Here is a 13,351-nt window from a genome sequence, read left to right on the forward strand (position 1 = left end):
GAGATGTTCAGTTGTACTCAAGTCTGGGCTCTGGCGGGGCCACTCAAGGACATTCACAGAGTTGTCCTGAAGCCACTCCTTTGATATCTTGGCTGTGTGCTTAGGGTCGTTGTCCTGCTGAAAGATGAACCGTCGCCCCGGCTCCTCGTTCCAGTCTTCCTGCAGTTGAAAAACATCCCCTCAGCATGATACTGCCACCTGTAGGGTCGGTATGGGCCTGGTGATGAGTAGTGGTGCTGAAATTAATCATATAAGCGATGCATCACAGAGCAGACGTGGACTATTTTGCATCAATGCAGTGAGAACATAATCGATCATAATGACGTTGCCTGGTGATTTTCCGCCGTCATTTGTTGAACTTTGACCGCTGCGCACTGTGACAAATGTTCGTGCGACCAATAGAATTCAAGTGGCTGAGTTTAGAAAAATACGCTCGGTCTGAAAGTGGCTTTAGCTTTTCTCCAATGAGCAAAAAAAAAAAAAAAAAAACTGTCTGTGTTCAGTCCGCGCTCACCTGACGCCACAGACGTCTGATCAAGCCGTTTTTCTGCAGTTTGTGGTGTCAGGGGAGTGCAGACTGAACACAGACCATCTTTCTGCTCGTTGTAGCAGAAAACACAGCCTAAAACTCTTGCCAGTTCGTATCCCCAAACCGCCATGGTGCCATTGAGGTGTCACTGAACAAAGGACAATCACTTCACTTTCAAACAGTCCACACAGGAGTACGAGACCTGAACTCTTGTACTTATGGCATGCATCATGATGCATTGCTATCTAGGCACTGATAATTGAATCAAACCATGAGACCAGTGACTGTTCACACCTCTGGTGATGAGTGACGTCTGGCATTCACACCTAAGAGTTTTGTCTTTGTCTCATCAGACCATGTGCCAAGTAGTTGCTTCTGTCTGGCCAATCCACCATACTGACCTGATTGGTGGATTGCTACAGAGATAGTCGCCCTTCTAGAAGGTTCTCCTCTGTCCACAGAGAACCTCTGACAGAGTGACCATTGGGTTCTTGGTCACCTCCCTGAATAAGTCCCTTCTCCTCTGATCACTCAGTTTAGGTGGCAGACCAGCTTTAGGAAGAGTCCTGGTGGTTTTGGACTTCTTCCACAATTGTCAACTGTGGGAAATTCTATATACAGGTGTGTGTCTTTCCAAATCAGATCCAATCAACTGTTTTTTCCACATGTGGACTCCAGTTAAGCTGCAGAAACATCTCAAGGATGATCAGGAGAAACAGGAGGCACCAGAGCCCAATTCTGAGCTTTATGGCAAAGGCTTTGAACACTTATGTACATGTGCTTTACATGTTTTTTTATTTTGTAATAAATAAGGCTGTAACATCATAAATGTGAATACTTTGCAGATGTACTGTTTGTGTAAAATGTTGCATCAGTTTGGCATTAGGGGAAATGCCCTGCAAGATTGAACTGGTTAAGAACATCAACATGAGATTATAGTTCTCATAATTAGACCCTTAATGCAAAACATTTCATTCAGTTTTGATCAAATGAATATTGCACAACCCTTAAAAAAGTAAAAAAGTAATTTTTTAAAGTGTCAAAAATGAGACCTGCACCCATGGTTTGTATCTTCCATTATATATATTATATTTAAATGTTCTTTTTAGAATTAATTAATGAAATTTATTTAGAAGTAATTTATTTAACATGTTGGTGTATCAGTTTACAGTGTAGCAGTGAAGCGTTGACCCTCAATTCTATTTCTCAAACATGGAAATGTGGAAGACGTGATACAGATATAACCACCGAAGCCACCTCTTCTATATCATATCTGAAGGACGTACAGTTTTTGTTGAGGCAGTAACTAAAAGCTGTATTGTTGTTAGCAATACTCACATCTTTTTTCACAGCTGTAAGAAAACATATATATGCGCATCATTGTAAAACATAGTGGGATGCACCCCAGCTCGCCTCGCAGAGAACTTGCACAGAATGTGTGCCTACATTTATTAGTTCATTTTTAAAGTATGAACTGAAAACCAAACGTGCATGCAAGGTGGCACCCAAATCTATTACAGATGAATTATGACCTGTACTTGACCTGTACTTGAATTTAATTGGGAATAACTGGGATGTTGTGACCTGTGAAGAAGTGACATACTATCACAGTGGATGGCAGGTCAGAAAAGCCAGCGCTCAGGCCCTTGAAAGATGTGTGTTGTTAAGTAATGTGATCATTCCAGAAACATGGTGCAATATAAATATTATCATTACTTTATTATCCATTAAACAATGTTCTATTTTTATTTGTTTTATTTTTTTTCGGTACGGTAAGCCCTGAAAATGCAGTTACTCAAAATGAAAAATATATCCCCCTGATGGATGGTACAAAGAATCAGACTAAAATCTCTCATTGACCAGTGTTTCACCTTGCGTTGCAGCGTTCGTCTATATAGTTTAAGCAGGAAATAGCTTCAGCAAGGTATATTCTTAAACCTAATCAGAAAGCCAACAATGGGTCAGGCATCTCCCTGAATATTCCGTGTGTATAAGGAAAATGAGGAAATGGCCAGTATTCCACACATCTTCCACCCGGTATCAGACAGTGATTGACAACGGGGTACTCCACATCCCTTCAACAAAAAAAACTGTTCATATGCCGAATGAAAGTCCTTGCTGATGAGCCAATATTTCACAAAAAAAAAAAAAAAAAAAAAAAAAAAGGGGCTAATAGCGGTTTTCATTTTCTTTTGCTCCAGTGTAAAAGTTGTAAATCTACAAAAATATTGATATTTACTTGAACATAAAGTTTTGACTAGGCCGTTTAAAAACTCTAGAATGTTCTTTGTGGTTACACAGTGGGATGTACTGTATAAATATTGTATAAAATAAGGCAGTCTCTTTCAGTAGGACAAATCAGATACAAAAAAAATCTGAGAAGGGGAAAAAAATAAAAAAAAGTCCAAAATATTTTCTTTTGTTTCTTTCTTTCTTTTTTCCACAGAAATCTGCAGTTGCCGAGTGCCGTGCAGTTTACAGCATTGACAAAAAAAGTGTTAAGTCTCACAGTAGTGCATCTACAGACACACACTTACACACCCAAGTGATCAATGTCGTGAGAGCTTATCCCCAAATTCAGCTACCCAGAGCCATACGTTGCTTACAGTGCAATAAAGGTGTCAAACTGGTATTTGTCATAGGAAAATAAAATGGTCTTCATGTTCATTTGTTTGCTGTCAATCTTACATATTAACAAAGATTGGATTTATTTTGTTCCGTTAATCAGCTTTGGCTTCTCAACATTGATCTCATTTCTTCATTTCATTAGCTAATTCATTTCATTTACTTATTTCAGTATTGAAAATAATGAACATCTAAAACAAAATAAATATATTAAAGTCAATCTGTTATGGTGACCTAGGATCCAGATGCTTATGTTCGATGTATCTTTAATAAGTAGCCTAAATAACCTTCAACATTTGAATTCTTCATACAATTGCCTTTAAACAAAAAGAAAAAGTTAAGTCTGTGCCATCCTTTCTTAGTCAAGGATTAAAGGGGAGCAAAAAACCCCCCCCCAAAAAAAGTGTGGTTCCATCGAACGGAGTGTTTCTTCAGATGGAGTGAGCAGCCGCTGCGTCACATCACTGGGGCAGCGAGCGGCTGCCCGCCCTCCAAAGATCCACACTTCCAAACTCTCCTGGACGACGTCTCGCAGAAGCAAGTTCTTCTTTCCTCCCGCTCCCCTATCGCTGAGTACTCACCCCTGCACTGGAAGCAGCAAGCTAGACCACAACACTCTCGCCAAGACAGTGTCACTGAGTGTCTCCGTCCCGATGAGCAAACCGCCTTTCCAAAGTGTCCATTTCTCCAAAAGTACTTGTCCTTTATTCTGTCCGTTTTTCACATATTTCCAGTCTTCCAGTGGGCGCAGCTGGCAGGCGTTCTGGGCACGGGTTAGAGAAGCAGGAGAGGAGGAGTCTGTCCGGCCAGGCCTGCGCCGCTGGCCTGTGGCTGTGGCGGACGGGTGGGGGGCACTCTCCAGCGACGGGATACCTGGGACCTCTCTGAAGTGCGGCTGGCTCAGGCTGGGGGACGTGCGGGAAGCTTATTCTGGGGGGGGGCGCAGGCTGTGCAGCTTCCGCTCATCCAGCCCTTTCCAATACTTGAAGTTGTTGTCCAGGTGCTGCATGAGGTTGGGCAGGTCCGCAAATGCTGAAGATGAAGATGAAAATGCGCATCAGCACCGCCGCAGGTTTAAATGCTTCTGCATGGATAGTTATTACATCTCATCATTTGTACGGAAACATTATAGATTGCAGCAATAAGAATGAATAAAGGGATCAACACCACAGACATTTCCCACTCAGGGGCATACAGCAATATAACATAAATACATTTTAAAACCAATTTGGAGACTATTATAGGAGTTCAGAGGTTTATAAGTGAGAAAAGGCGACAATTACCATCCCAAGCATCAAACATATCTGTGATGAAGTAGTCGATGAAGGAGATCTGGGACTTGGGAATGCTACAGGTATTCCTGTCGAACACAGGCATGACCACTGGGAGGCCCTGTCTCTTCTCCTCATCGGTCTGTACAGACAGAGCACAGTCAGACACGACCGGTTCAAATCCACAATCTGATCAGCTCACCTACGTGTTTTATGTTAAGAAAATAAGTTGAGGTTTCTCTCCCAAACGTAACCAGTGAAGAGAAGAAAACAACTTTCATAACTTTATATGCAGTGGTAGTTATATCTCTCTATCGACACGCACAAACCCGCACACCCGTTTCACCTGATTGAATTACCTGTGCAAAATATTCCTCTGAAATGCGCCCCGCCCACTCGATGCACAGCTCCAGAGGCCTGCACGGATTCGAGATATCGGCACATTTGATCAGCATGCGTTTGACAAGAATCCGGTTCTCCGGAGATGTCAGAATGCCTTTGACAGATTCCTCATCCCCATTTCCCTGGAAGAGGAGCAGGGGAGGGGAAATGTGAACAAAAAAAACCCAACAGATTTCTTCTTATAGAATTAAATTGGGAACAACCCAGAGGAATGAGCAGAGCTTTTGACGTTCATTTCCATCACAGAGAATTTATGACAGATTTCAAGAGCAATATATCTCACAATAAACCTTACATTATCTCACTATAAAACTGCGACTGCCCAAATACAGGATTACTAAAGATTTCAAAATGTATTTACTACAGAAAAAGATTTCCATTTTCAGCATTGTGCCAAATGGCAGATCAAAAGAAATTAAGATCCTTTAAAATGGCCCTGCAGAGCATTCCACACTGGCTCGAGAAAGATGATACCAGTCTGCAAAATTTTCACCCCGTGGAGCGGTCTGTGCCGCTTGTCCAATTTGCTGTAACTCTGTTGTTATCCTGTACCTTTTAACTAGATCCTATTTGATCTGATCCAGTAGATCATGTGTATGAGGCATAATGATCACAGCGTAACATTTAACCCTCTTGTTACAGTGGTACCTAGCAGTGGGTAGGAATATCATGCAGGAAGTGATGTTGTGTTGGAAGCACAAAAAATGGGCAAGTGTGAAGAACAGCAACTTGGACAAGAATTGAATTGTGATAGTTAAATGTCTGGGTCACAGCATGTCAAAAATTGCAGTTCTTCAGGGAGATGTTCAGAAGTTTCTGCTCTGCAACTGCTTCATTCCATTTCCTTCTTTGGACCACTTTTGATAAATCCTGACCACTGCAATTACAAACTATTTTTGGCAAAATGTCACTACCAGCAGTCACACAAGACTGTCATGACAATCTCATAATACATGTTGATATTATGTTTAAGGCAATATGCCCAAGGCTTCAAAACATTTGCATAGATTTTTTGCTTGCTTTGCTTTGCAAACTGAATAGGGATAATTCATTAGATAAGAAGTCCTAAATACACATTCTATCTCACTATAAGTGGTGGCCTAGTGGTTAAAGAAGCAGCCCCGTAATTAGAAGGTTGCCACTTCGAATCCCGATCCACTGAGGTGCCACTGAATAAAGCCACTGCTCACCAAGGGTGATGGTTAAAAGCAGAGTACACATTTCGTTGTGTCACCGTATGCTGTGCTGCAGTGTTTCACAATGACAATCACTTCACTTTCACTCTAATAAAATGTCTTAAATGCACCTTAATGCTCAAACAAATATGTTTTTTTCATCTGTACTGTTCTGAAGTACTGTTTTCATCTGTACAGAAATTGTCTTATTTTCATCAAGGAGCAGAAGTCCTAGTATAAACCACAAAAAACCCCATATGCATTTCCCTTATTTACCCCATTTTCCTCCAAGGCCGCCAAGGGTTTATTGATACTGTTGACAAACTTGTTGACATGTTCGAAGTGCTTGGTCATCTCTGTGGCCAGGACCATGTCAATTATGGCTTGTCTGAGTGTGCGGTACTCATTTCTGTTTGTAGAGGAAGAGAGAGAGAGAGAGAGAGCGCGGGGGGGAAAAAAAAAAAGTTGTTCAAGCGGTCAGATGTTCCTCTGCAGTTTGTTGTAGGCTGAAGACACTTTCTCCCTGCGATATGCATTAAAGACAACGTTAAACATCATATAATTTCCCCTCCTCGTACTTCCAGCTCACATTAACTCACATTAGCCTGGCTCACCTCTCCATGTTTTTAAAGATGTTGCACTTGTCGTCACGCGTAGTTATCTGGAAGGCCAGAGCCGCATGGTGACTCTCTAACACAGCCGTGTCATTGTACAGGATGGCGAGTTCACTCCCAGCATTACACAGAAACGAGTTGGTGCGACCTGGGTGATCTACATCATGCACTGTGGCTGCAATCAGGGCAGCAACTTCATCGATAGGGTCAAGACTTTGCTGCGTTGGCAAACAGTTGAAAAGTAAAGGAAAAAACATTGAAGCACATGTTGAAAAAATTTTAATGCATTAATTACACACGGGCAATATTTATTTTGTATGCTAGACATAGAACCAATAGAGAGATGTCTGTTTTCAGGACCATATTATGTAGAGATAATACATGAAAGCATGTTGGCTAAATGAACAGAATAAAAAAAAAAAAAAAAAGTTTCATAAATCAACGTGGCGGTTAAGAGAACAGAAACTCATTAGACAAAGTGTGGGGGGTTGGAATTCCCAAAATGAAACACATGGCATCTTAAGCACATGTGACAGTGTCGCTGTGAGACGTGAAAAATTGGCTCACCTTGACCCTCTCCTTGCAGAGAAAGTAGGCCGTGGCGTGCAGCACATCGGCGGCATGGGTGGAGTTATGGTAGGAGTTGCTTGAGTGATAATTAGCCTCAATCACCTGCAGCCAAGACCTCAGGGTGGCCTCAGGACAGTTAAGGAACTCGCACACTCCAAAGCAGGAAAAAATCTTCAAGCCCAAATAGGTCAAGGGCCTAACCGAAGAATAAAAAAAAAAATAAATAAAAAAAACAATATTAGAAACACTAAAAATCAGCATTTACATAAAAACAAAAAATTTAAAATAATTAAACAAATAGACCCTGCTAAAATGATCAGAAATACCCATTCGTCAATCCCTAACTCCATATAAATCAAGAGATATCAATCCATCTACCTACCCATCTGTCCTACAGGGTTTTATTTTTCTGTTCTTAGTCTGCGAAAGCGACGGACCCATTTCTGTGACTTACCGTTTCAAAGTGGCTGCCTCCAGGCTGAAGATGTCAAAGTCCCAGGAGTCTTCATTTTCCATGGTCTGGGCAACCCGAGGTGGGATGTCATTGAGCGAAAGCGGCGTGGTAAGGTGACTGGGGATGTGATGAGGCTCTGTGTGCACAGGGACAGAAGAACCAGCATGTCAGTTTTCATCAGTTAACGAAGGGCTCGTAGGTCACATGCCATTATTTATTGCTCCTCTCTTGAATTATGGCTAATACTTGAGGACAGTTACTGTAGACTTGGCAAGCAGAAACGAATGGGCCTACAGGCCATACTTTCGCAGAAAGTGACCCAAGGTCTGCTTCTTGAAACCAGATCACAAATTCAAGGCAGCGCTGTCAAACTTGTAAATGCTGCTTACGTTTTGTGGAAAAAATGTACTCGTTCCCAGATAGTCTTCGCAAACCATCCTGTAAAAATTGCACAAAATACACAGATAATAATTAAACGAACACATGCGCAAGAAAACGTAACTGAACAAATGGTGCACAGAATATCTCAACCGGAATGGCCCCTATTTAATATTAAATGCATGTTGCAGCCATGCATGCACGTGCACCCACACACATATACACTCTCACTTATCCTCACACACTCTCAAGGGGCAGCAGCCTTCTGCCCTGCCCCCAGTGTGTGTGCCGAGTGTGTCTTACACGAGTGTTTATGCCAGGAGTGAGAAAGGAAGAAGAGCGAGACTCATCTTTGACCTGCGCATTGTCTAATCCTGCTGCAGTTTCTGTACTAACACACACACACACAAGTTATTTTAAGCCCTTTGCTGGCGCTCCGAGCCCCTCAGAAAGACAGCAGCCCTACTTTGAACATTTTTCACGTCTCCTGAGACTACAGACAGACAATAAACACATTCTGTCCTGCCACCTAAGAATTATGAACAGCCGGGAAAAAGGAATGACAAAAACGCTGGAAAAGGAAGGATCTCATTCAGAGTAGCAGACACAGCCTGCATCGCGCCTGCTTCATTTCATCGGGCTGCTGCTCTGTCTCCAAACATAAGCATGCATGTGTTAGTAAAGTGTTGGTTAATCATCTAAATCCTCCCAAGAACAGGATGTTTCCAGGTCACTAGGATTCGGAGGAAAAAGTTCATCGGAGAGGGGTGTTGCGGTGCCGAGCGGCCGGCTTTTCCTCTGCAGCCTACGGGAGCACAAAGGAGTATAATCTAACACTTCCTCTGGGCCTCGGCCAAGACTGCCAACCTGGCAATCTCCCTGCTCGACTAGGACAGACCGCAGCTCACACACACACACACACACACACGCATGCAGGGCTACAACATACACATCTGGAAAACACACACTTTCAAATTGAGGCTTCAAAGAAGCACTTATTTAAACCAAATCACACATTTTCCAGGGATGTGACAACATCCTCAGTCGATGTAAGGACATGACCACTAGCTGTCTGGTTACGGTTCCTCTTTTTCAGAGACAGATGAAACAGTAGGAAAGTTCTGCATGAGATTCTTTATTCTCCACTTTCTGGTGTATTCTATAATAAAACCTAATTTAAATAAAACATTTTAACTTACATTTGAAATCACAATATCGACTGTAGGAGAAAGTAGACTCTTAAACAATAATGGCCAAATATGAGCTATATCATGAAACTGAAATGCATTCATTTCAAATAAAAATATAATAACACACATGATGAATGAACACCAAAAGCCACCAACATAACCAAGTCAGTAGCCTTGTGTGGCTAACCAGTTAGTAGTTGCTTTCAAGAACAAGTGCATAGTTGGTGGATTTCTGAATTTGCATGCATACCGTCATTAGCCCTCCCACAAGGTCGTTAGTGTGGGGGTCCTCCTCCTTGGTGCCCAACTGCGGCGAGTAGAGCTCAGTGGTGCGCAGGATCTCCAGGACCCTGTCCAGGGCCTCGGCCACGGGCATGGGGCTGCTTTCCTGCGCTGCGTTGATTATGTTGATCACCTGAACACGCACAAAGCCATTCCGGTAAGTATCCGATGCGGCCAACCAAAAAACACGAGGTAGATTCAAGGGACACGTACCTTCGTTATCGGGGCCTCGATTGTCATGGAATGAATCCTGGCCATAGACGAATGCCTCCTCTGTGAGCTTCCTGTCATGCATGATGAATAGAAGAGAGAAAAAAAAACCTTGCACATGATAAGAACGTAATATAATAAAAATTTAATTCGTAACGGTAATTAACAGACAAGTAGGACAGCTGATGCGCTTTACCATCACTTCCCCGTGAAGTAGTGGACCGGACGTCCAGGGAGCCTTTCCTTCGGTCTTTGTGTTTGCAGGACTGGATATCTGAAAAGAACAGAAAACTGGAAATGCTCTAATCTCAAATGCCTTCTACTTCCAACAAACAGCTTAAAAATGCTTATTTATTCACAAGATGGGAAGTTCACACACACACACACACACACACACACACACACACACACACACACCTGTCTGAGATTCAGCTTGTACACGATCACTGGGCTTATCAGTCTTCAAGGATCCAGGTACAAAAAGGAAAACAAACGAAAAAGTAGACATTAAACTGAAAACTACCAACAATTACTGAGTATGGTGCCATCCACCCATCAGACACTGAAGAACAGACACTTACCTTATTATTATCATTTAAAGGCCTGTTAATAGACACATAGTGTCTGATTTTTCTGAAACATAGAAAAGGCGTAATTAGAAAGAAACACAAGCATTTTTACACATTGGCCCCACTTCAACATGGACAAGACTTCAGTGTAAAGCAAAGCCAATGATCAGTCAACAGCCGCTTACAGACGTGTGGGAATGACAAGTAAATGTTATGTCACTGTACCTCTTAGCTATATTGGCCACTATACAGTGTTGATCTTGTTTCACAAAGCCACAGTGGGAAAGTGAATAATACAAAAAACTGATGAAAATAAGGTATTTTAAAGCACCAGCTCTTCTCCAGTACAACATTTGAACATCTTGCCTTACTGTAGAAAGCTTTTCTGTCATATTCTGCAGGGCATCTGAAGACTAGGCAGCCATTCAGTAGCAATTGGACAGTATTTTGCGGTATGTAAATGTAATACTGTTTGCCACCATTTGGAAAATGCAAAATAGATTCCAGTTAAAGTGAACTTCTCTACGGGGGCAGGATGTATGTGCGCTCAGGTTACCAAAATTATATTTGTAAAGATTAAATATATAAACAGACACACACCAAAAGGATCATCAAAACTCTGTATGATCCTGTATGCTATATAGGCTAGAGCTGTAAATCTTGGCCCGGGTCGGGATCGAACTCAATTTCGTACTCGATTCCATTTGATTCGCAGCTTAAATTTGTTTTGGTGATTGGTAAAAGTGTTTAACGTGTTGTAAATTAGTTTTATTTTTTTAAATGAAATGTCATTTGATTCGTTTTAATTATTGTGAGAGAGAGATGCGAAAATGGATGCTGACGAGGTGAAATGGAGGCAAGCAGCTGGTGATTATTTTTTAAACCAGCACATTTCCTTTCCTCGTAGCGCACACAAAGAAAGCCGGGCTTTTAAAAAGCTGAACATTTCAACATTGCATGGCTGTATGGAAATGATGCAGTAAAAACACTAACTGATTCAAGATTGGTTTATTGTCAGTACAACAGTATACCGTGTATTGAAGTAATGTTTCACACAGACCCCCAATAGTGCAGTCATAAAAGAAAGAAAAATATACACATATATACACACTAAACTATACTAACTAAAACTAAAATACTGTATAAATGCACTAGAATTCAGGCTGAATTCTGTCATGGTCGGGTCAGGTCGAGTCAACTTTTTTTTATGAATGATTACAGCTCTAATATAGACTCTGCAGTGTAAAATAAGGAGAATAAGAACAAGAACCTTTCTGTTTTTTTTTTTTTTTATTAAAGTTTGTACTAAACCTTATTCTTCTAATGTGTGTATGTGGGAAGGTATTGGGGTTGGGGACCACTGATTTAGAGGGATATTACCAGTTATTTCATGTGTTTAATGGAATAAACAAACAAATATATAGGAATATATATCAATTAAGAAACATAATTTCACACTCACCCTCCCTGTCCAATAACAGGTGTGATTTTCACATTTTGTTGGACACTGTCTCCATTCTTCTTTTTGGCATAATAAACACCTTGCCATTCCTGAAATGGATGAATATTGGAATGAGGCAATTTACATTATTGGTTTAATCTGGACGTAGATCTTTGAACATATGGTTTGACAGAATATAATAGCATTTAAGCATCACATCATTATGGGTTTGGTCCAGGTGAGGCTTTTTCATGTCAGAAACCCTAGTCTGCCAGACCCAGTTCAAAAGCCCATTCCCACTGTTTGTCTGTCTGGGGATGACCTTCGTGCTCTTTGAAGAAGCTGCATGCAGCACAGCCAGTTCCTACTGATCTGTTGCCTTACCAAAAAAAGGCCCTTTGTGTCTAATCCTCTAGGTCACACCAAATGACTGCCAGGTATTTATTTACACACCACACCTCACTGAGAAACTGGGTCTTCTGATTTTATGGCAGGCGCATATGGTGCATATAAGCAGACAAACATGCCCGATAAAAACAACTACTTTAGGTATTGAAACGGAATGAAATATTAAATTCCCTGTGGAATTAAAAGACAATCCTTAACAATTTTCTTAACCAGCAAAAAGCCTGCAAATCCTGTAGTCTGAGGTGAATTTTCTTTTTATATTTTCAATTTTGGGGCACTCACCCTCTGCCATGATGTTCCACTGAAACAATAATTATCAGATTTTTCAAAGTAGATAATTTCTGCGATTTTTGTTGTGATTGTGAAAAATGGGCAATGCTGACCACTGACATCCAGCTACATTTTATTGAGATCAACTGAGATTGTAAAGTCACCCAGCCCTCGAAACAAGATATTTAATCAAATACACCTATTTAAAATGATAAAACAAACATTTCTCAACTTGTGGTATACCATCAATATTCACAGCTTTCATGTTTTTAAATGCAGTGTAGATATTATTAATAAAATCTTCAGTGTACTACAGTTTATATCCTTACTCACTGTGTGGTTGTAGAATTGACAGGAGATGACCATCAATGCTACACAAACAATATTCATATATAAATGAAAATGGGGCTCAGGAGCTCAGTTTTATTGTTACTGAGTTAAAATCAAGTCGTGTTGATCAGTCGCTCAGATATAGTGGAGGGAGCTGCTTATGAGGGAGTTAAAGACTGCACTCACCTTTCCTTTCTGTATGCAAGAATTTATTGTTTCAAGGAGATCAGGCTTATTCTTCTCACTTTTAGGCACTTCTATGATTTCCTTCCCTACAAGTTCCCCTTTCTGGTATCCCATGATCGACTCGTATGCAGGATTCACATACTGCAGAAATAAAGACCTGAATTTTAGGAATCTGAGGAATTCGCAATTAAACAGAGAGCAGTCAAAATCAAAATTGTAATGCGCCCATGATTACTTAAAATCCAAACATTTGGATTATCACCACATGGCAGAAACCCTGCAGCATACTGCATTAGTGTTAAGAGGCTTAAAAATGTAAAATGACAAAAACAGGATATGAAACAGATTTTAAACAACTTTTTGTACATCTTTATTGTTAATACGCTGAAGATGCCTACGCTGGTAACATATCAATAGAATCAGGTGATAATAAGCACGCAGAATAGC

At 41.0% G+C, this 13,351-nt stretch overlaps 1 protein-coding gene across 2 annotated transcripts in view; it reads right to left on the minus strand.

The window, feature by feature from the left end:
* Window positions 1–1,307: 1,307 nt before the first annotated feature.
* The window catches only part of pde8a (phosphodiesterase 8A), a 31,101-nt gene continuing 19,057 nt past the window's right edge, over window positions 1,308–13,351 (minus strand). For both annotated transcript variants that reach the window (XM_028957124.1, XM_028957123.1), the window contains exons 8-22: window positions 12,905–13,045; window positions 11,732–11,820; window positions 10,282–10,333; window positions 10,118–10,160; window positions 9,897–9,974; window positions 9,704–9,774; window positions 9,459–9,623; window positions 8,030–8,078; window positions 7,641–7,776; window positions 7,184–7,382; window positions 6,617–6,834; window positions 6,279–6,411; window positions 4,785–4,949; window positions 4,438–4,567; window positions 1,308–4,186 (exon numbers count right to left, since the gene is read on the minus strand). In XM_028957124.1, the coding sequence (XP_028812957.1) occupies window positions 4,080–4,186; window positions 4,438–4,567; window positions 4,785–4,949; window positions 6,279–6,411; window positions 6,617–6,834; window positions 7,184–7,382; window positions 7,641–7,776; window positions 8,030–8,078; window positions 9,459–9,623; window positions 9,704–9,774; window positions 9,897–9,974; window positions 10,118–10,160; window positions 10,282–10,333; window positions 11,732–11,820; window positions 12,905–13,045 (1,776 nt within the window). In that variant the 3' untranslated portion in view covers window positions 1,308–4,079. The remainder of the gene's footprint in view (window positions 4,187–4,437; window positions 4,568–4,784; window positions 4,950–6,278; window positions 6,412–6,616; window positions 6,835–7,183; window positions 7,383–7,640; window positions 7,777–8,029; window positions 8,079–9,458; window positions 9,624–9,703; window positions 9,775–9,896; window positions 9,975–10,117; window positions 10,161–10,281; window positions 10,334–11,731; window positions 11,821–12,904; window positions 13,046–13,351) is intronic.

This window comes from Denticeps clupeoides, chromosome 16 (assembly GCF_900700375.1).
Source record: "Denticeps clupeoides chromosome 16, fDenClu1.1, whole genome shotgun sequence".
In the NCBI taxonomy this organism is placed as follows: Eukaryota; Metazoa; Chordata; class Actinopteri; order Clupeiformes; family Denticipitidae; genus Denticeps; species Denticeps clupeoides.